This window comes from Poecilia mexicana, unplaced genomic scaffold (genome assembly GCF_051168715.1).
Source record: "Poecilia mexicana isolate PSO_F unplaced genomic scaffold, ASM5116871v1 scaffold_3, whole genome shotgun sequence".
Classification (NCBI taxonomy): Eukaryota; Metazoa; Chordata; class Actinopteri; order Cyprinodontiformes; family Poeciliidae; genus Poecilia; species Poecilia mexicana.
This window is the reverse complement of record NW_028263372.1, coordinates 4,845,040-4,868,084: the sequence shown is the minus strand read 5'-3', so window position 1 is coordinate 4,868,084 and position 23,045 is coordinate 4,845,040. Positions and strand designations below refer to the sequence as shown.

The window sequence follows — 23,045 nt, the reverse complement described above, 5'->3', positions numbered from 1 at the left end:
GTGTGTGTGTGTCTCAGTGAACCGAATAGGATGGAAGGTCTTCCACTGAAGATGCCCCAGGCTGTCGTCTTACAAGAAGTCAAAGATGATGTCAAAGTGACAGTGCCTGATTACCTCAGCATATTACGGGAAACAGCAGTACGGATGCTTTCCTTACTCTGTGTCTTTATGTGTTTCATTTGTTTGTGTGTTCAATGTTTCATGCAGCTCTTAGCATGCTAGAGAACAAAATTTTATTTAGCCTCTGAGGTAAATTTAGCTTACATGACATGGCCCATGTCATCAGAATGTGAACCAAATTTCAGTACATTTTACATTAAGAATGGATACAATTTTGCTAAACAATGAAAATAAAGACAGAAGCCACATAATTTCCCTTAATGGGGTTAACAAAAAGTCAGTTAATTTTAAAAGTTCTTTGCTCCAGTAAAACAGGTAGTAAAAGGATGCATATTGTTTCTTGATATTACAGTATGAGTTCAGCCTGGAGAACTGGGTGTTAACTGGCTTACAGAATGGTCCCACCCACCATCAGCGGCCTCAGCCATTCACCCCTCCATCTGAACTTTTACCATCTTGTCCTCCGTACTGGATGATGTTCAGCAGCCCACAGCAGAGTCGTCTAGCCAGCCGCCACAGCTCTGACTTTTGGGAACCAAATCCTCGACAACGCTCCCACAGCCTCAATCCTGCTGTACTTCGCACCACCTTCACCATCTCGGACTCGGAAGATGAAGGAGGAAATACTGTGCAGGAAGCCAAGGAAAACCTGACAGCTAAAGCTTGTTTGAAGGAAGAGCACCCAGCTGCTTCATGTCAGAGCGGTCAAAGAAAAGCACAGAGAGCCTTCATCCCAGACCTGCTGAATCCTCCATCCTGCCTGAGCAGCCTCCCCCACAAGCGTAGGAAGAACCTGCGGCAGTGTTCTGTCTCTGGGACAGACATGTCCAAAAAACAAGACATGGACAGTCAGCCTCTGAGCTCATTCTCATACAAAGCGCCCAACACCAGGACCTATACCACCGAGAAATCAACTGGCAACCATAAAACAGCAGATATGGTAAGATATATTCTTCATATTGCATCTCAACAACTTGATAATTTGTGGAAAAAAGTACTTCTATCTGTCTTTTTCTTTCATCCGAGACAATCGTTATTATGTGTGTGGAGTAGGACATAAATATACATGCACTGAGTTGTATTCTTTACAGTATAATTTGCTTTGCCCTTAAACATTGTCCATCATTACGACTAATTCAGCTAGAAGTGAGTCTCAGAGCTCATTACCACTCTCTTTCAAATGAGGATTTTTATTGGGTTTTTGCACAATATGAGAACATAAACGTACTATAAAGCTATAAAGTGCAGTAGAGAGATTAATGGATATAGGGAAAGCTAAAAGTCTCATAATATGCTTTGCAAAGACTTCAAATAAACTTAAAACCAGACATTGCGCCACTAGATACTAGATACTTAGATATTTACATTGTGTCAGATGCCTTTCGGCCAGTAGTGTCACACTGTTTAATTTAGTTTATGTGTTTATGTAACTGTGCTGAATTTGGCCATAGTCTAACTTGGTCCAGTTCAAATGTAAACCTGTTCGGTTCTTATATCTTCATATTGCTTCTCTCTGTTTTGTGTTTAATAATGTCCAGGAGTTATTGATAATTGTTTAATCTGTATGGAGCAAAATATGCACTGGTCCAAAATCATGGATTCACTGCAGTGGGTACAGCATCTTATGAACAACAGTTTTTTTTACGTTAGCAACAAACCAGTGGATTTCTTTAAAGTCTGTATTAATCCATTGGACTGTTACTAAACCCACAAATTTACAACATGCAATTCATTAGGATCCTGACTGACATCATTACATCTAACAGTGACCCAATGACCAAATTTACTAGGTAGGCCAGGGTAAGAGGGCCAGTGCTTTTTCATGAGAGCACAGAACAAAAGAATGAAACAAACAAAAAAAGAACAGGCAATAATTCATAGTTTAATATATCAAGTGAACCACTTGCATGTCTGCAGCTTCAGGTTGCAGAGCCCTGATACATCACATGAAAACTGTGATCCTGTCTCAATACAGCTGAGGTTAAAAGTGCAATTCATCATTAAAGTAAAGTTATGAAGGCAAAAACGGTCCACTCCTTTCTGTACATGACCAGTCCTACAGGGACCTGGCCCCTGTGGCTCCTGTGTAGAACCGCCCATGCCAGGAATAATAAAAGAGGAAGGACAGTTACAATGCTTTACCATCAGTGAACCCACTTCTTGCCTGTCTCTCTCAGAATGGCAACGTGACCCCTGTGCCCTCTGCCCTTGTTACAACCAACCACCAACAGGGAGTGCTGTTTCCACCATAACACAGAAACCCAAATGAAAAGTACTGACAGGTGAAATCATGACTTTAAACCCTGTTTCATTTATTCTGGTAGAAGTAAATTAACTCATAATTCCACAGCTTGTTGTATGAACACAATTAAAGCTATTAGCTTCTGATCTCTGAGACCTGACATCAACAAACTCATTCAGGTTATGTTTTAAATATATATTCAGTTCTTTGAGAACAAATAGAACAGTTTGTTGAGAAATTAAATTTAAAATAAGCTAGTTTTAAAACTTAACATATCTTGATTCAAATGGCCTAAATTGTGGTTTTAAATCAGTAACTTATTCTGGCCTATTGACCTTTATTTTACCTGTAGTTACAGCAGATGGTTTGCTAGGATCGTTTGAACTGCCTTTTGTCTGTGGGAAAACAATACAGTGGAAGTTCTAGCTTTTCACATTCATCTGTGAAAGGCCATAAACACGGCAGGGGTTTCTGGCTTGAGAGAGGGTCAGAGATAGCTCCTGGTTGGATGAGCAAAGATAAGCCTTATTTGAATAAATTAAAGATAAGAATACGCCTTTACTATAAAACTTTCTACACAGAAGTAACAAATCAGATTTTGCGCTTGCAACTTCTCCAAAGACGTCTTTGCTTTTTGTTTGTCGTTTCATCTTTTGTCTTTTTCTCTCTCCGGTAAATTCATGTGTTGTTTGTGCTCTGAGGTTTCTAATGTTTTGTGATGTGTTTGTCTGGTCATAGTATGCATCTGTCTTGAATAAATGCTGATTATTGTGACGCTGTTATCTCTGCGTGATCTCAGTCTTTGCGCACAGCATTTTTCTGAACCCGGGCATAAGAGAGGATTTAACGAGTCAAAAGGTTTTTAAAGTTCAAGAATTTTTCCTCTCTTAACAAGTTCAACGTAGAGAAAATCTCTGTCAGTGAGGTTTTTTTCCTCTACACAACAGATTTGCAAAATGATAACGGTTTCACGTGTTTCTGTCAAATGAGCAGCTGAGACTCATTGTTACAGGTCCATGGGCCTTTACAAGTTAGCATAAATCTGCTCCATTATCAGAGTTACTATGAATATCTTCATTAGATGACCCTTTGAATGTTTTAGAGCTGCAATTTAAATTCAATCCCAAAGAATTCTGTTTTCTTCACAGTTTCAAATGCTGGAAAAATTCTGCTTGGATATGATCACTTAATATTTAGTAATTTAAAGATTAAATCAGTTCTCAGCATCTATTTTTATTTTTCTTAGCAACTTTAATATACTTTCATAGTGTATAAATAGACTTGGTAAAGCCTGAGAGCAGACAGGTTAGCACCTTGATCAGGATTACAGTGTGTGACTTGTCTCCTTCCACCGCTGTGTGACACTCTGCCCTGCACTCAGCATTCTAGAGAATATGAGCTGTCAAAGCCATGTTTTAATAACTGACTGTTGTCTGCTGTGTCTTCCAGATGCGTCTCAGACCAAACTGCTGCAGAGCTCACCACAGAGCCTCGCTGTGCGGGAGCCTGAGCTCTGCTCTGGACTCGTCTGTGGAGCTCTTGTCAGCTCTGAGCCCAGAGGAGAGGGAGCTGCTCAGGGTCATCACTGCCCGGGGATACCCCCTCCGCACTGCCATCATTGCCCTGCAGAGGGCAGGACAACAGACCCCAGATCAGGTTAGTGTTGCATTCACCAGAAATGTTGTTACCAGGTAAGGAATCAACCACTGAGGCTGAAACAGAGATGCTATCATCCTGTATCGGACACATTACCAACTCATGATGTCTGTTCATACAGTACCTTCTAAAAGTCCTGACTCTATATTTAGAACCAAATCAGCCAGACATCTTGTAATCTTTAAAGTGGTCTTGATCAGTAAATGTCCAGGATTCCTGTAAGTCCTTTCAAATCTGGAAATAGAAAACAGAAGAGCACAAAGCAGTAGTGGGTATGGGGTTGTGGGAGGTGAAACAGAAATACTGTATGCTAAGCCACTTTAAGCCAGTTTAAAAATAGAGCCAAGACTTCCACAGCTTGTGGTGCATTATGTGTTTTCCCATGACACGAAAAGCCCTTTGCTCTGAGAGGAGAGAAAGCCAAACTGCAGAACATACTGGGACATACTGGGACAACAGGACAGGAACTTATGGGAGACATGGAAACTCATACCATAAAACTGTTTCATAAATGAAATTTAATTGAAACATGTTTATTATTTCATTACATTATGAAATATATTAAAAAATAAAAAAGCACACCAATCATGTTAATATGTTTGAATGTGTTTCTGTCTGCAGATCCTGAATTACCTGGTTGCATGTGAGCACCTGTGTCAGCTGGGCTATGACATGGCTCAGGTGGAAGAAGCCCTGGAGATGTTTCAGAACTGTGAAACAAAGGTGGTAAGCAGCAGTGTATGAATTCTGGAGATTTGACTCATTTCAAGACTCGACTCATTTCAACTTCTTCCTGTTTAGGCGGAGGAGTTCCTCCACCTCCTGACTCAATTCAATGAGATGGGCTTCCAGCCACACACCATCAAAGAAGTGCTGCTTGTCCATGAGAATCACAGAGAGCGGGCGCTTGAGGAGCTGATGATGCATGTGGCGTGACGGCACGGCCACATGCATTTCGGTTCAAACTGGAGAGTGGGTTTTAGGCAGTAGGTTTTGGTTGTGTTCAGTAATGCTATATTCATGATTTTCATATTATTTTTTTGTACTAAAGCACTCCAGTTAAACTCTCAGCATATGTCATAGTGAGTTTTAGAACAGTTCTATTTTCGTAGAAGTTATTTTTGGAAGGATAGAAACTAAACCATGAATTATTGTGTTGTATCTAAAACTAAATAAGGTCCAGATGTCATTTTATTTTTCTCCATTTAGCTCCTCTGCCTGAGTTTGACAAGACATTGATGTTCATTGGTCTGACCTACTGCAGAGTGAGGGGTCTGGAATGTTCAATCAAAGTGGATCTGCAGCTGCATCCACTTTTAAATGCTCTGGTTTATGCTTCAGACTACACTACAAAATGTAGCTCATTAATGAAACCCACTACAAAGAGAAGCCCACCTGATGGGGCCACGTTTTAGAGACAGCTTACACGGGCAGTAGCCCAGGGCCCCATTTTTGGGTGGTCCCTAAAGAGTTTCCTGTCTTTTTCATGTTTTTCTTTTTTTATTTAATGAATGGGTCTTTTGCAACATTTCACTTTATATAAAAGTCATGTGAGTTGTATTATTTTAGGATTTTTAGACTATAAACAATGACCAAGGAGCTATTGTCTGGAGGATGTATTTAACCGAGCAAGCATCAGTTCATACCTGCTGATGTATGTAGGATTATATTATTTACTGTAATTTGCATTAGCAAGATATTTCTTACTTAGAGGATAGGACACCAAAGCTGGCTGCACCCCAGGGCCCACATCCTTTTATATCCGGCCCTGGTCATTAATGTCTTTCCATATCTACAGTCACAGTAAACAGAAAATACAAACTCAATCAGCTCCAGCTCCAGAGTCAGAACATATGAATGATCTAGTTTATACCAGCCTTTAAATGATTATTATAGATGAATTATTATCACCACAGCAATGAGGGGGTGCAAAGAGAAAGCTGCTTAAATATTTGTTCAGTCTTTTTCTCTTTGGTTTGCTCTGATCAATTGCTCTCAAAGGTGTCTGCAGGATGTAGGCTAAGAGTGTTTTGTCATTTCTTTGAGTACTGAACCATTGCTGATGTCTTTCCTACTTGGCATTGCTGGAACACACACCTGTTTGCTCCTGAACAGCAAACTCCCAGAAGCACAGTGGGAGACCACACAGCACCAAGAAAGCACCCAGGGTCAACTTTTCCAGTTTTACTTCTTCTTTGTGTAATAAATAACAGTGCAGAACCTGTTCCACATTTAGATCTGAATCATTTTCAAACCTGATAAATACCAGATATCTGTCATATGCTCTGATATGGAAAATACCAACATTGAAGCAGGGTGTACTTTCTTTTTATCAAGACTATCTGTGCTGGATGGTGTGCTCACAGAGTTCCCAAATTGCTTCAAATGTAATTTAGAATCATAACAAAAACATGTTTCAATATAAAAACTGCATCTTCTGATTGAATTTAATGACTTCTTTCTTTTTGCTTTTTTTCGTGTTTGTATACTAAATCATGTATTTATACAAAATAAATACATAAAGAAATAAAATGTTGCTACTGTAGCTGCTATAGTTTAACAGACAGAAAAGCGAGTGCTTCTCTGGGAGTCTGGCATTTAGGCATCCATAATGGTTGCCATGGAAAATTCAAGGATTTCTCAAACATGCATGAAGGAATCAAATCAAAACTCCAAGTATGTTTTTGATGAGGGAATAACATTATAACATGACATAAAACTGAACTCAACACAACACATTTTAAGTGGTGAAAGGAGAAAGTACCCAACACACAGAAATCCATGATCATCTGCCATATTGGTTCAGTCTTTTTCTCATTGTTCATCTATGAACATTAATATTATCTAATATATTATCTAATACCTGCAGTCTGAAACAGACTTCTTGTTTGTTTTTCTCTGAGTATTGACGGATGGTGGAATTTACTGGGATGTACACTCCTGGGGAGACTGAAATCTGGGTTGTTTTCCACTCATGAATAACTTTCCTCTCTGTGGAATGATGAACTTTACATAGATCAGAAATGGTTTTTCACAAAGCTAAAATGTTCGACATGAAACATTCTTCAAAACATGTTCAGTGTAACTAACATGACTAAGCACCTTATTCAAAAATGTGATGTGAAAACTTAAACTATCAACCAGCTTAAAATATTATTGAACTGTTTTTCTATCAGAAAGTTTCTTTGGCTGCACTTGATGAAAAAATTCCATTTTGCGATTCATGTTTCAGATCATACTACTCTGGAACAATCCTGCTCCAACAAGTTTTTCACTTCTATGGGGAAGATGCTGACTGCTTATTAGTGATCCACAAAAGCCAACTTCAGAATTTCCCTTCAGAAGTTATAGGAGCACTGTAAAGGAAGGGTAACAATCTGTTTGTCTCTAAAGCTTTCTTCTGAAGTTTGATCCAAACATCTATCCCTGAGAGAGACGATGTGCTTAGGAAGCCTCATCTGGAACGTATAGATGGATCCAACCCGACCGAAACCTTCCATCTCACGCTTTCTCCTCCACTGGGTCTTCTCCACCCTGTACTCAGTGGTAACATGTCTACTAAGGGTGAACACTGAATCGCCTCTGACCACAGCGGTGAACAGAGAGCCTTTGCTGTTGCTATAGTGACCGGACATGGCTGTCCACTGACCTGAGGTCAGGTTGTAGCAGTCCATCACACACAGCAAGAAGTCCTCACCCGGTCCGTTCCGCATCATGTACAGATTATCCCTGTGGCCCACCATGTAAAGTCCATAGCTCTGCTGACGGATGAGTGTTGTGACCAAAAGCCAGCGGTCATCCTCTGGGACGTACTCGTGGACATCTGTGGCCCCCTTCCCTCTCCAGAGACAGATGAAGATCCTGTTCATGGCTACAGCTGACACCACAGACGCTACCTGGCAGGGCAGGGCTGAGACGAAGCCCCAGCTCCCCTCAGACGTCTGAAGTCTCTCCACCGATGACAGATCCTTCATGTTGAACTTCCCTCCTAAGGCATATAGACATCCCTCAAGACCAATCAGTGTGAAGCTGTAGCGCAGCTGCTGGGGACCACAGATTGTGGACCAAGTGTCATCTGTAGGGTTGTAGCAGAACCCGGCCTCCACAACTCTCTTACTGATATCATGTACTCCTCCAATGATATACAGTTTGTTGTTAAGGACAGCCACCCCTGCCATGGTGGTGCTGGTGCTCAGTGGCAGCTGAGTGAGGGTTCTCCACTTCCTGTGTTCCTCATCCAGATAGCAAAGCGTTCTCTGGACATTGTGCAGCAGCTCTGAGGATGGAGAGTGGCTGCACACGGCCATGTAGCTGCTTGGGGAAACAGATTCCACGTACTCCGCCATCTGCCTGGGTAAGGCGTGCACGTCCTCCTTCAGATCAGCATACATGTCCCTGATGAATAAGGCCGAGTGGTGGGACAGCTCCCATACCCCGTAGACAGCAGCTGTGTGATACATAAGCAAACAGTTTTCAGAGCTGATGATGTTCATCATGTGTTTGGTGAGAGCTGGTACCTGGAGAAAAGCCGTGCATTCAATAGATTCAACAATCTGGTCACCGTTGAGCATGGGCCGCTCCCCCCGCAGCACCCGCAACAGTACCAGGAATCCCTGAACGCCAACGCTTCGCAGGTGTACCTCCTCCTGCTGGCATTCTCTCATTCCAGACTGGAACAACGCTCTGAAGTACTCACAGTTGTCTGCCATGACGGTTCTGTCCACGCTGAAAATATTGCCGTTGACGTTGACCTTCAACATGTCTGCTGCCTCACTGTGTCCGGACTCCTGGCAGCTGCTGGCCGCCATCAGTTTCTGCTGCAGCTCCCTACCAAACGCTCATTCATTAAAAGCAGTTCAATCTGTTTTGAAATCCAACTACATGCACCACTTGTTGAACTGCCAAAGACAGTATTCTCCTCTCTGTATCTGTTGGTGCAACTCTGAGAGCACACTCTATACATAGCAGCAGCAGATGCAGAGGTGTGACACAGTCGAAGACCAAATGTAACCTGAGTGGAGAGGTGAGCTGGATGATGGAATGGTGACTGGAAATCAACAATGATTCCCTTTTTGTTTGTGGAACAGCTGAAGATCCGACCTTGAGCATCAAGCCAAGTCGATGGCTTGATGACAATGGTTGACTCATCTGGGGGAAGTGCCACACATGCCACCACTTCAACACCCAATCTGTTCACAGGACAACTGTGCTGTCAGGTCTATGGCTCATCTTCTACTGAGATACAGAGAGATGTGGTGGAACATTTTATTATAAGGTTTTACATTATGACTTTGATCATCTGATCTGCTGGTTATGTTATGTTACTCCGATTATAAACTCTCACCAAATCAACCTGTCTGGGTGATAATTGAAGATGCACTGATATAATATTAATATCTGTATTAATCCCGATGTTGAAAAAATTTCTAGATCAGGTATTGGTGACAATGTGCCTGATCCACAAGGGCGAATCTATTGAGTCTAATTCTATGCTTTGTTTTCTAGTGGCGTCTTGCTTTATTTATTTTTACTTAATATTTAGAATTCCTAACTGCACTTTTAAAACCATTTCAAATAAGTTTGTTACAGTTAATTTTTTTGTCAGTTCTAGTTTCTTAATTATTTATTTTGCATGCTCCTCATAGCATTTATAGACTTTACAAATGAAAATTGTGTTGTTTTTACATGTTTGATCAAGCTTGTCAAGCTATTGGTGTAATTAAAGGTGCTGTAGTGGTGCAAAGTTATCAAATAAACTTGTAATTCAGTACATTTATATTTTAAAACAACTTTTAAGTCAAATCGGCACTGTTACTCTGTATCAGAGCGGTATTGGCCGATATTAAATCAACCAAAATAAAAAGCCCAACTTCTGGGTAATGTGAAGTTAATTCTGCTGGTATAATTCAGAGAAACCGATTTTCAGCTAATGTATGTGTTTATCAGAGTGATTTGAATAAACCTTGTTGACATTTTTAAGAATTTTTCAGAAGGAATTAAAAGCTGTAAGTCAAACATCACAACTGTTTTGAAGAAGAAAGTTGGAAATGTTCCTGTACAGAACCAAAACAAACAGCTGCAAAAGTGAAAACAAGGATGTCTAACATATCTATGTCACATGAATGCCGGAACACAACCATTGAACTGTATGGAATTATTGAGTCTGACAAGGAAGCTTAGACTCAGCCGATGTTTCTATTAAGTTTAGTTTTTATTGCTTTTCTTTGAAGCTTTTTTACCTAAAATGGCCAGATGAGTGAACAAGCTGCACACAGCCCTGCTCGCTCTGGACTGTGACCACAGGTCTAAATCATCATCATCATCATCATCCCTCCCTCCTCAGTGTCAGCTTGAGGCTGACACTAGAGGAGCGCACATCTTTCCTGTCTCTGCTCGTCTGTAAGGACATGATCCCCAGCAGAGAGAGGACAGTCAGAATCAGCGTGCAGCAGTCTGGACCCGACCATGACCGGGATATTTGGAAAGGTAAAGCCATGTGCTGAGTGCAACCTGGTTCTACTCGGAGCAATGGGCTGTGGAAAATCAGGTCTGTGTTCCTTTTTAACAACTTGTTAGGAAAACATTGTGCATGAGCCACGTTCATTTCTTTGTTGTAAAGCTTCTGATTAGGATTTTAGATTCTATTTTTAGTTCTGAGAGAATCTGGATGACTTTATATCAACTATTATTTTTGCAGCATAGAGAAATTGTTTTCAGGGTGGTCCATCAGAACAGTTCCACCATTTCTCCTGGTAAATGGGACAGTTTATGAAGCTCTGACTTTCCCAGGACTCTGACTGACCCCCCGACCCCATGGGTCCCTTGGGGTCCAGATTCACTTACACAACTTGTTTTATGCTCCTTTTCTCATTTTACAGCTCTCATTGTCAAGTTTCTCACAAAGCGCTTCATCAGTGAATATGATCCTTATCTTGGTGAGTATTTCTTCCTCACTGATTAAAAAAGTTAGTTAAAGTTAGTACATTTACTGCAGTGATTGCATTACACATGCTAACATGGGACTACAATGTGAAACCAATAGGTGGGTGAGAGACCACAAAGAACTTTGAAATACAGTAAAAATTTCATTATACAGTTATATTCAATAATAATAATACGCTACATTACCAGTAAGTCAATTCATTGAGTGAAACATTATATAGATCAATTCCAAACTACAAACAGATTTTGTTTTTGTCATAAATTGTACATCCACTGTATATTTTATTCAATTGATCTCTCTAAAGATGGTGGAAGAAAAAAACAATCCTCATCTCAGATACTGGAGCATAATAAATTGCTGGGATGTATTTGGTTTGAACATTTGGGTCCAGACTTTTGATCAACACTTTGACAAACATCAGCGGATTACAAACAAAAAGTTTCATTTTCTGACTGGAGGAGATTTAATAAATTGTTTCTACAGGAACAAAATGAGGGTTGGTCTACAACACCATGATGTGCACATCATACAAAATCATGAAATCAAACAGATATTTGACCATTAGCAAACTTAGCTTCATTCAGCTATGACACAAGACATTTGGAAATATCTCAGCTCTTCTGCCGTCTGTGTTTTTCAGAGGATATCTATTCATCAGATGAGCTTGTGGACCAGCAGCCTGTTACAGTTCGAGTGATGGACACCTGCGACCAGGTATGAGCCTCAGCAATGGGCTCCATATTTACCAGAACAGCATCAGACCTGCAGTGTCGTTCTGAGCCGTCAGTTGATTCTACTGCAGGTACAGGTTAGCTCTGAAAGTTCATAGAAAAGACATTACAGACGGTCAGTAGCAAGTATGTGGGTAAGGCGCTCTCTCTAGTGGTGAAACACTGGAACAGTCAGCTACTGATTCCAGACCTTCTTGAAACATTCCAGGGGCCTCATGCATAAAAGAGTGCGCAGTTTTGACACTAAAACGTGGAGTACGAACAAATTTAGAAAAGTGTGGCGCACAAAAAAGAATTTGATGCATAAATTCGTGCGCAAGCACATGGCCCGCAGCTTTTCTTTATAAATCCTAATTTGCAGGAAATAGAGCCCAGCTGCTGGTCCGCCCTGTCACCACCCACAAATACATATGTAATTTAGTATGAATACCCGGAAGTCAGCCAACACGTGAAGCAATAACCATGGCAACGTCCTTGTTTGAAGAAGTATAAGTATTTGCAATAATAATAATAATAGTAATAATATATTTTATTTAAAAAGTGCTTAGAGGGCACATAATGCCACCTCACAAAAATAAAATAAATTTTAAAGAAAAGAAAAATCCAAATAAATAAAAAAATTAAAATAAAGAGATCGTACAAATGCCTGTCTGAACAGCAGCACGTTCAGCCGGGATTTAAAAACAGAGTCAGAGAGTCCGTTCAGTGGGGAAAGTGAACGTTTAAGCGCACTGGCTTTGGCTTTCTTATCATAACACCGTTTTTCATTGTTTGCTGCACTACTCATCTTATTCCGGGCTACCTCATAAGCATGAGACAACTTCTGATGGTGTTCTAAAACCCATCCCTGCGGGGTTGTGTATCTAATACACCCAAACTCAAATCAACCGGGAGTCTAAGATGACGACCAAACATGAGGTAAGATGGAGCGAAACCAGTAGCACTGTGAATAACATTGTTATAAGCATGCAACAACTCTGGTAAGTGCTCTGGCCACCTACTCTGCTTTTCAACCTCAAGTGAACGAAGCATGTTTAATAAATCCTTTCTACTCTCCCGTTACCTGCTGGGTGATATGGGGTAGTGCGACTTTTAGAAACGCCATACAAGCTACACAGTTCTTTCATAAGTTCCGATTCAAAATTTGGTCCCTGATCCGAATGGAAACGTGCTGGGCAGCCAAACGGTTGAATGACATGAGACCAAATTGCACGAACAGTAGTTTGAGCAGTTTGATCACGTGTAGGGACAGCCCATGAGTAACGGGTGAACATATCAGTCATTACTAAAATACTTTGATAAGTGTCACTTGGTCGGCGCAACGAGAGAAAATCAAGGGCTACTACCTCTAAAGGGTAAGACACCACTATCGGCTTAAGAGGTGCTCGTTGTTCTACACGATTTTTTTGTAGACTACAAACAACACACCCATTCTGAAAACACTGTACCCTCTTTTCCATGCCTGGCCAGAAGAAATGGCGCCTCAGATGAGCGAGGGTCCTCTCCACTCCTGCGTGGGCTGTAGCTTCATGACATTTCCTCCAGACCTCCTGACGCTTAGAATCTGGGCACACAATCTGGAAACGGGGCTCACATACATAGGAGTCAAACACATGTCTGCAGAGAATCCCTTTGTGTATGCGGAGTCGTTTCCAATGTTTCAGCAGCTTTTTGGCTGGTTCACTTAGAGCTGCCTGCTCAGTCTTAGTCGGGGCTTTCCCCTTTTCCACATACACTCGTATTTGATGTACGTCTGGATCTGCCCCCTGTAGGGCCTGCCAGTCCTCCCCCAGTTCGAGTGAAGCTGTGTCTTCTGTATCTGCATCTATTACAGCTGCCACAGCGCAGCCAATATTGGTCGTAACCTTGGGGAATCTGGACAATGCATCTGCATTCACATTTTCTTTTCCAGCTCGATACTTCACCTCAGAATCAAATGAGGCCAACTGTGCAACCCACCTTTGTTCCACAGCCCCAAGTTTAGCAGTCTGTAGGTGGGCGACTGGATTATTGTCAGTAAACACTGTAAACTTAGCGCCAGTTAAATAATCCTTAAATTTTTCAGTGATTGCCCATTTCAGTGCCAAGAGCTCCAATTTAAATGAGCTGTAGTTTGCATCATTTCGCTCTGCAGGGTGTAGACTGCGACTGGCGTAAGCGATTACTCGCTCTTCTCCCTCTTGATTTTGAGCCAGGACTGCACCCAATCCATGATAACTGGCATCAGTGTACAGTCTGAAAGGCTGGGTATAGTCTGCATAAGCTAGTATCGGCGCTTGAGTTAATGCCTCCTTTAGTTTGTCGAATGCAGCTTGACAGTCTGATGTCCAGTCAATTAATTTGGCACCATGCTTCTTGTCAGTAGGGATGCCTGTTAAAAGAGAATTAAGTGGCCGTGCAATTTTGGAGAACCCCTGTATGAAACGTCTGTAATAGCCAGCCAAGCCCAGGAATGCCCTCACTTCTTTAATGCACTTTGGAGCAGCCCACTCTGTAACTGCAGCCACCTTGTCTGGATCAGGCATAACTCCCCTCTGGTTGACCACATGACCCAGAAATCTCACCTCTCTCTGGAACAGGTTGCACTTGTCGGGTCTCAGCTTCAGGCCATGCTTCCACAGACACATGAAGACTTCTTCCAGATGCTGCAGGTGGGTATCAAAATCAGGTGAATAGACAATTATGTCATCCAAATATACAAGCAGGGACTCAGCAATATGACCACTCAGACATTGTTGCATTAGTCTCTGAAACGTTGCAGGTGCATTGCAAAGACCAAATGGCATGCGCTGGAATTCAAAAAGGCTCAAAGGTGTAGTGAAGGCAGTCTTTTCTCTATCCTTAGGATCCACTTCAACTTGCCAATATCCACTGGCCAGGTCCAAAGTGGAAAACCACTCTGCCTTGGAAAGGGAGGTTAGAGTCTCTTCAATCCTAGGGAGAGGGAAAGCATCTTTGTGAGTAACAGAGTTCAGTTTTCTGTAATCGACACAGAACCTCCAGCTCCCATCTTTTTTCTTGACCATAACAATGGGTGCAGCCCAGGGGCTGGAACTTTCAGTTATCACACCTTTGTCCAACATATCCGCTAATAGGGACCTCATTTCTTTATACAAGAGTGGCAGCAGTGGTCTGAATCTCTCCCTTGTAGGGCATGCATCTCCCGTTGGAATGGTGGGCTTGACGGCATCCGTCCGACCAAAGTCCTCGTCGTGCTTGGAAAACACTTTCTCCCATTTTTGCAGTAAGGTGGTCAGCTTACCAGCTTCAGCAGGTGTTAAACCTGGTCGTTCCACTAGTCTTTCTAGGCTGAAGCTGTTGCCCTCCTCTAAGGTGTCCACAGCTTCCACCAGGCCGACCTGCAATACGCCACTGTCATCAACAGCCAGGTCCACATCTCGACCTCCATGGACATCCACGTCGTCGACTTGGTAGAGGCGGCCAATCTTCTGGTAGCGCCCTAGAGTAACTGGAAAATTATTACAATTTTTTAGACGAACAGGGAGCCTAACATTTCTGACGATAGCAAGGGTGCGGACCACTGTGACAGTGTTGAGCTCCTCCAGGGCTTCCACCAGGCCGCAGTAGTTTGTCCCTGCTGGTCCTGCTCGAGCTCGTCCCCAAATCACCACCTCACTTCTTGCGGGAATCTTGACCCCTCGTCGCTGAGCTGGCCAGACATATCCCTTAAACTCATCCTCCATGGTGACAGCTGTCCTCTGACAAAGGGAAAAAGCTTCTCGCCACGCCCGCTGGGACCGCGGGCTCTGACAGCAAAAGGACAAAGGCTTCCCCGGGTTATTAAAAACCACATGCCAACATGGTCTGATTACATTCATGCTGATGATGAGGGGACTGGTGGAGCATTCATCAGTCACGACAAAAACACCTTTTTGGTTAATATCAACACCCTCAATCTTAAAGTCCATTAGGGCGTAGCCTATGCAGGGGATCTTCAGGCCATTCGCTGCCTTAAGCTGGATGTAAGTAGGAGCATTATTAACATGACAGTCAGGGAAGTGTTTGAGAAAAAGGCTCTGTTGCATAAGAGTCACTTGTGAGCCAGTATCCAAAAGTCCCTCCAACTTAATTCCTCCCACGAACACATCCACATAGGGGCAGTTCCCCACTAAATTAGTAGTGGCCCTCTGGTCTTGTTGACCTAACCCCACTGCATGGGCCTCTACAGTAGGGTGCACTAGTTTAAAGCTGGCTGGTTTACTGAGGACCCTGTACAAAATCGGGCGATATGACCCAGTTGTTTGCACACCCTACAAATGGGCCTACCGTCTTCATCCCATTGGTAACTGGTGTGGCGGTTCTGGTGTGGTTTCACCTGGGGATGTGGAGAGGTGGTCCTGGGGCGTGTTGAAGTTCGCATGGGGCCCATCAATCTCTTGTCTGATTAGTTCACATGCAAGGTCCTTCATCTGAGCCTTCACCTCCTCCATGAGTTCCCTTTTCAGCTCCTGTTTCCACACGTCACTCTGTTGGTGAGATTGAACAGTATTAGGGTCCCTTACCGCAGCACATGTTACTTCGGGCCGTCTGGGACTTTGTTCTTCTTCCAACAGAAGAGCCTCCTGTTGCACAGCTCTAAAGGTTGTGTCAGGGTCCAGGCGCACAACTCGCTTTAACATCTGAAGTATGGCACCATCCTCCAGGCCAAGCAGGAATTGGTCCCTAAGGTGAGTATCAGTGGGTGCTTCTGTTTCATCATGTTTTTGTAATTTTTGGTACAGCTCTCTCAACCGGAGCCCATACGCCTGGACAGACTCGCCTGGTTTCTGCACACAACCAAAAAATTGTGACCGTAAAACAGACACAGGAACCTTCTTTGTATACAAGTCATCGAGGATGGAAAATATTTTCGTCACCCTATCACGTTCATCATCACTGAGCACATTAATTTGGCGTCTGGGTAAACCAGACAAGGCACCAATCAAAATCTTTACTTTGTGCGATTCAGCCAAATCATTTGCATCTAAAAGACCTTGTATCTGCTCCTTCCATTCACTATACTTGGCATCGTCATTTTGCCCTTCAAATTTAGGGATCCATGGGGCACCAGGATAAATGGGCATCATCATTTTTAAAAAGATTTAAAAAATACCGTTTTTCTAAAAAAAATAAAAATAAAATCTATTAAAACACTGCTCACAATCCTGCGCTGTCCTGCCAACAACGCCAGATTCTGTGGCACCCGAGTGGTGTACCAACTAAAATAACTGCAGGAGTTGTGAACAGTTACGAAACAAAACCCGTAAAAGTTACAATAATTTATTTTAAAACAATATCAGAAGCGAAGGGGGTGCGGACAGTCCATGACAATCAATCCATAAGCCAGTCTATAGTTTGTCCTTATCTGAGCAAAGGAAGGGCGCGGTCCTCCACCACATCCAGTCCTCCCGTTCCTGGCGAACCCCGTCAGCGACCCAGCCGCCGCTCCTCGACGGCGACCAGTCTTCCCGTACAATCCGCCAGCAGGGCCGAGCGCAAATCGTGACACCGCCTCCCCGCTCCTGCCACGCAATCGCCGCCGCTCCGTCTTCTCCCTGTTTTTTTTCCTGTCCGTCCTCTCTGCTTGTGTCCTTTTCAATTGTCATGACAATCTCCACGCTAATTAAGCAGATCTATAGCACCGGTGCAGGGCTTCTTTGGGTATCCGGACACGTGACCTCCAAAATAAACAATCGGAAAACATGCAAAACAATAACTCAAAAGTTTAACTCAGCTAAACCTAAGAAAATACATAAATTCAAAATATGACAAGCAATCAAAACAAACAATATAAAAGAAAACATAAATAGAATTCCAAAACGGAAAAACTGAGGCCACATTACCACATTAAAAATAATCAAACCTGTTGATTATTTTTAATCAGCAGGTTTGAGTTAATCTGCTGATCCAACCCCGTTTTCTTTTTTTAGTGAGAGTGAAATTATCCCACAGATACAATTCATGCGCTTCGGCTCACAGACCAATGTGTTACATCTTTATGAGACAAAAACTGAGGAAAAGTACTATTTACATTCGAGCGAGGTTTTCACATACTTCTATTTTTATTTTATTTATTTTGTGTGTGTGTGTTAGCTAATTGTCTGAGGATAAATGCGGTTCAGTTTCATCATTTACCTTTAAACAATAAAATATTAAAATCATGAAAAACATCGGTTTGGTGCTTGGTTTAAATAACACCGAATGCAGTCAGACTTAAGTGTATTTAGGTGAGTTTTGACGCTTTGTAGTTTGATATTGTCCACAGAAAACGTTTGCGTGGCTGCCGCACATTTTCATGCCAGCCAAAAAATGTGCGTATATTTACGCAAACCTTGACGCAAAGTTAATTTACATGTCGACTTTTGCCTAAAATATGGGACCGCACCTTTTTTGTGCGCACGCACGTTTTATGTATGAGGCCCCAGATCATCTGAAAGCCACGCGGAGGAGGATTTGTTTTAGGAGTAAATGTAATGCTGATCTGAAATTCTTGTAAACAATACTTTCATTTCAGTGCCACCATATGACTGCAGCCAATTTATTGACGTCATGTTTTCCCATGATGGTCTATAATGTGAAAATTGCATGTGTTAAGTATTTATTAGCACTTCTGGAAGTTTTTATCATACTAAGCTGGTGTAACAGATGATGTTTGTAACCTTGTTAGCATGTCCCTTTAGTGTTTCAACATATTGAATAAAGAGAAATACAACAATATCATCTTCTTGCCAGTAATAACCAAAATTATTAGCAAATTTAACAGTTTTCCAGCTTGCAAAACAAATTGTTATGAATCATTTCATGAATATTGTGCCACTTCAGCCAAGTTCAAAGGAATTAATCCCTGAAGTCATTCCCAGCTGTTTATTTATTCGAGTGGAAAAAAACAGTTTTGGCTTAATGGTGAAAAGATAAATTGTCATGAATGTGTGTGTGTGCATGTATGTGGGTATAGGAGGGTCCAGTGAATTGTGAGCGCTATCTGTCATGGGCCAATGCCTTCCTGGTGGTCTACAGCATCAACAGCATGGAGAGTTTTAAAGGCTGCCAGCTGTACCTGCAGACTCTCTCCATCCATAAGAACATCTTCAGCTCCCAGACTCCCATCATCCTGGTGGGCAACAAGCTGGACATGGGCAGATACAGGCATGTAATCTTTCTGTGGGTCTTTTTTATACCTGGCAGGTTGCTTGATTTGTGTTATATGGGTCTGCAAGAAGAAAGCTCAGTCCTCAGGCTCCATAGAGCTGAAGTTTGTGCTAGCATTTTACTGTTGGGGGTCTATGTTGAACACCTTATGTACATAATATTTCAATAACTGATGTGAAAGTTATTTCTTTGTAACAGTGGCTACATTAAGATAACAGCTCTTTCATTACATGGTGGTCCAGTAAGTAACATGGAAACAGCTTTGAACACTGCCTGAGATAAACCTAGAGGATTTTGGCAACATAAAGGTATACTGCAGAGATAAATGTGTTGATCTGTAATGTATTACAGTTCTTCACAGAAAACCTGTGCAGGAAATCAAAGAAACATAGAAGTAGAGCTCAAGAAAACAAAACAAACTTTGTTTTCTTGAGATTCATTCATTATCTCAAGAAACCCACTGGGAAAAAGTAAATGCAGAAAATGTCTACTCTAGGTTTTCATACAAAATAAACCAAAATCTTGTTGGTAATTTTTTTACTGTGTAATTGTGCAAACAGCACACACAAAAGTGTGGCTGAAATGCTCAGAGAGAGATGATTGTCTCTCAGAGTTAGATGACCAAAGCTGATTTCTCAAGAAACATCAGGTGAAGGTTAGAGATGCAGTGATCCACTTTTTTCACTTCTGGTACGGATACAAATGTCTGAGGCTTAGTGTCAGCAGATATCAATCCAATACAGAAAAACAGCTGAATTGATATTAATAAGGGATTGGTGCATCTTTAGTTGATGTTGTAAAAACAAAGTCTGATCTTCTGTCAGACAATGAAGAATTAAAGGTTATGTGTTTAAAGGTTTAAAAGGTTTAATTAACCTTAAAACGTATAAAGCCGTGCGCACACACGTGGCTGCGCATCTTTCCTTTGTGGATACCAATTTGCGGGAAATTGAGCACAGCTGCTGGTCCGCCCTGTCGCCTCCATAAATAAATATGTAAATTTGTATAAATACCCGGTCAGCCACCACATGAAGTCAGCTGAAGCTGATGATCAGCTTCATCAGCTTCAGCTGCATGCAGCTGATCGTTCAGCTGCACAAAGACATCTGAACGATCAGCTTGTAAAAGAAGAAGAAACAAAAAAATGAACTCAAAACAAATGTCTAAAGCAGTGGTGGGCAACTCCAGGCCTCGAGGGCCGGTCTCCTGCAACTTTTAGATGTGTATCTACTTCAACACACCTGAGTCAAATAATGAGGTTGTTAGCAGGACTCTGGAGAACTTGACTGCACTTAGGAGGTGATTCAGCTGTTGGATTCAAGTGTGTTGGACCAGGGAGACATCAAAGAGTTGCAGGACACCGGCCCTCGAGGACCAGGATTGCCCACCCCTGGTCTAAAGGCTGATTTGTCCTTTCAGGCAGGTGAGTCAGAGTGATGGTGAGGCTGTGGCGACTCGCTTTGACTGCTCCTTCTTTGAGGTGTCTGCCTGTTGGGACTTCCTGTCTGTGCAGCACATCTTCCACGAGGCAGTCCGGAGGGCCAAGCGAAGTGGAGAGCACAGCAACTTGCTCAATGCTGCCTACGTCAGCGAGGACAAAGCTTTGCTGGGTGTCCACTCCTTCTCCACTCTATGCTACAAGGAGCTGCCGACGCCTGCCACCGCCAAGCTGGTCACGGTGAAGGCATCCAGAGCTCAGAGCAAACGGAGGGCTGCCACACTCACCCTGCTCAAGGGCTTTAAGATCTTCTGACACGTCTGTCATCCAACTGTGACTTTAGATGACTTTGAGACTGACAGCTCGAATCAACACAGCAGAGAACAGAGCAGGAAGAAGAGCTGGTATACTAATAGGGTATATTTTTCCTTTGTAAGGAAATAAGAAATTCTGGTTCATAAAAGCCTTTGAACAGCTCCTGCAGGGTTGTTGTTCTAAATGTTCTGGTTGTATGCTTCAGTTGTTTGTGTCTGATTCTGATTTACCCTAGGCTTTTTGTCTCACCCTTCAATCCCAACAAGTGGCAGACCAGAAATCCCTCAAAGGAATCAGTCATCACATCCTGTAGACAGCTGTGTAAGATGTAAAGTCATCCTCGCTTTTGTCAGACTGCACCATGACAACTGTAGCTACAATGTACCTCACCACCGCCAGTGTGTAGATATGTGTGTGAATGGGTTTATGACTCGATGTAATGTAAAGCGATCTGGGATCTTTTCGACTAGATAAAGCTATATACAAGTAGAGGCCATTTACCATGGTACAAAGAAAACACCATCATTTAATGCTAAGGTTTATCACAGCAAAATAAAATGACCTGGGGCCTCATGCATAAAGAGTGTGCAGTTTTCACACTAAAACTTGGTATGAAAAATTTTAAAAGTGCGGCGCTCAAAAAAATCAGATGTATAAAGCCGTGCACATGCACGTGGCTGCGCATCTTTCCTTTGCACGCTTTATGCATGAGGCCCCAGATCATCTGAAAGCCACGCAGAGGAGGATTTGTTTTAGGAGTAAATGTAACGCTGATCTGAAATTCTTGTAAACAATACTTTCATTTCAGTGCCACCATATGACTGCAGCCAATTTAATGACGTCATGTTTTCCCATGATGGTCTATAATTTGAAAATTGCATGTATTAAGTATTTATTAGCACTTCTGGAAGTTTTTATCATACTAAGCTGGTGTAACAGATGATGTTTGTGACCTTGTTAGCACGTTCCTTTATTGTTTCAACATATTGAATAAAGAGAAATACAACAATATCATCTTCTTGCCAGTAATGACCAAAATTATTAGCAAATTTAACAATTTTCCAGCTTGCAAAACAAATTGTTATGAATCATTTCATGAATATTGTGCCACTTCAGCCAAGTTCAAAGGAATTAGTCCCTGAAGTCATTCTCAGCTGTTTATTTATTTGAGCGGAAAAAAACTGTTTTGGCTTAATGGTAAAAAACCTGGGCCCCAGGTTTTCAGCAGGTCCCAAAATGACTTATATTGTGCAGAAACACACATTAGATTTCACACTGTCATCAGTTTGGGAGCAAAGATGAAGCTGTTCACTTAAGAACCAAGTGAACAGTTTTAGCTTCTTCTGAGGTTTAAGAGGAAAACAGCCAACAGATCACATTACTGAACCATTAACAGGTTTAACTACAGCTATAACAGCAGGAATTTGGCTGTTTGGGTTAGGCATGTGGCAAATCAGTGCCAAGTGGGAAGGCATCAGTACTGACCTTAGAGGTTTATTTCTGCTGCCTAAGAATCTTCTAAAATGTGTGACCAGAGCACATAAAGTACACTCCTATAGTACATAAAGTAGACTCCTATAGAAGTGTACTTTTTAGCAATACTTTCACTCGTAACGTTTCAAAAGCCATTTTTTATTAATTGTAATAATATTATATATTGCAACTACATACTTACAAAAAAAATTTTTTTCACACCATGTGGCATATTTTTTTGCTCTCTGTAATACAAATGTTGATTTTTAAACCTCTAAAAGTAACATTCTCTGGAATGTTACTTTCATTTTGATACCAGAACTAGTCGAAAACACTTTGTAGTTCCTGAGATATATTGAAATCATTTTGGGGGTGTCATTTTTGAGAACTCTCCAAAAAAATTCCAAAAAAAGAGACATTAGGTACAAGGGGTTGAGGGCTAAAGACGTTTTGCTTGTCATGTCCCCTTTGAAGGGACTAAACAGGGCTGGTGTAAGTGTAGCCATAGTCTTATCAACAATAGAAGAAACAAAAAACTATAACCATCTTTTGTTGCTTGCATATGGTTGTTGAGTTTGTTGACTGATCTTTCCACTGTCATTATTACAAAGTTCTTTTGCCATAACAAAAAAATACCTAACAGTGATAGAGGCCTAACCCAGTCCATTACAATCTGCAACACAGATAACACTTGACAATTTAGATAACTTTAGACAGACACTTTGCATAACACGTCAATAAATGGTTATATTCATATGGACCAGGACCAGGTCTGAATTCAGCTTCAGACCTGGTCCCTTCCTATCATTTAGTGGCCTCATTGCAAAACTAGAGGTTTTATTCTCTGGCAGAGCAAGACTTTGATTTAGGGATTTACTTTTACTCCACTATATTTTACAGTAAGTATCTGTACTTTCTACTTCACTACATTTCTACAAAAGTGTCGCGTTACTCGTTACATCCAAGTCGCGTTGCGCT

General features: G+C 41.8%; 3 protein-coding genes across 3 annotated transcripts; 2 read left to right on the top strand and 1 right to left on the bottom strand.

Annotated features, from left to right (window-relative positions):
* Nucleotides 1–30: 30 nt before the first annotated feature.
* LOC106930658 (uncharacterized) lies at nt 31–5,520 on the top strand. The gene is made up of 5 exons (XM_015008338.2): nt 31–138; nt 473–1,060; nt 3,812–4,018; nt 4,640–4,741; nt 4,820–5,520. The coding sequence occupies exons 1-5, from the start codon at nt 31–33 to the stop codon at nt 4,952–4,954; spliced, it is 1,140 nt and encodes a 379-aa protein (XP_014863824.2). The 3' UTR covers nt 4,955–5,520.
* A 667-nt stretch (nt 5,521–6,187) lies between these two features.
* On the bottom strand, nt 6,188–8,888 carry LOC148160133 (kelch repeat and BTB domain-containing protein 13-like). Its single transcript, XM_088004078.1, has one exon. It carries the CDS (start codon nt 8,824–8,826, stop codon nt 7,357–7,359), a length of 1,470 nt encoding a protein of 489 aa, XP_087860204.1. The 5' UTR covers nt 8,827–8,888; the 3' UTR covers nt 6,188–7,356.
* A 1,506-nt stretch (nt 8,889–10,394) lies between these two features.
* LOC148160132 (ras-like protein family member 12) lies at nt 10,395–21,608 on the top strand. Its single transcript, XM_088004076.1, has 5 exons — nt 10,395–10,565; nt 10,897–10,953; nt 11,602–11,675; nt 18,648–18,842; nt 20,265–21,608. The coding sequence occupies exons 1-5, from the start codon at nt 10,484–10,486 to the stop codon at nt 20,592–20,594; spliced, it is 738 nt and encodes a 245-aa protein (XP_087860202.1). The 5' UTR covers nt 10,395–10,483; the 3' UTR covers nt 20,595–21,608.
* Nucleotides 21,609–23,045: the final 1,437 nt, after the last annotated feature.

Excerpts from the sequence above, each read along its gene's own strand:
- LOC148160133 (XM_088004078.1), bottom strand. The coding sequence starts at position 8,826 with ATGGCGGCCAGCAGCTGCCAGGAGTCCGGACACAGTGAGGCAGCAGAC.
- LOC106930658 (XM_015008338.2), top strand. The coding sequence starts at position 31 with ATGGAAGGTCTTCCACTGAAGATGCCCCAGGCTGTCGTCTTACAAGAA. Across the intron at positions 139-472 it reads GCATATTACGGGAAACAGCA|TATGAGTTCAGCCTGGAGAA; the intron begins GTACGGATGCTT and ends TTGATATTACAG. Across the intron at positions 1,061-3,811 it reads ACCATAAAACAGCAGATATG|ATGCGTCTCAGACCAAACTG; the intron begins GTAAGATATATT and ends TGTGTCTTCCAG.
- LOC148160132 (XM_088004076.1), top strand. The coding sequence starts at position 10,484 with ATGACCGGGATATTTGGAAAGGTAAAGCCATGTGCTGAGTGCAACCTG. Across the intron at positions 10,566-10,896 it reads AATGGGCTGTGGAAAATCAG|CTCTCATTGTCAAGTTTCTC; the intron begins GTCTGTGTTCCT and ends CTCATTTTACAG. Across the intron at positions 10,954-11,601 it reads TGAATATGATCCTTATCTTG|AGGATATCTATTCATCAGAT; the intron begins GTGAGTATTTCT and ends TGTGTTTTTCAG.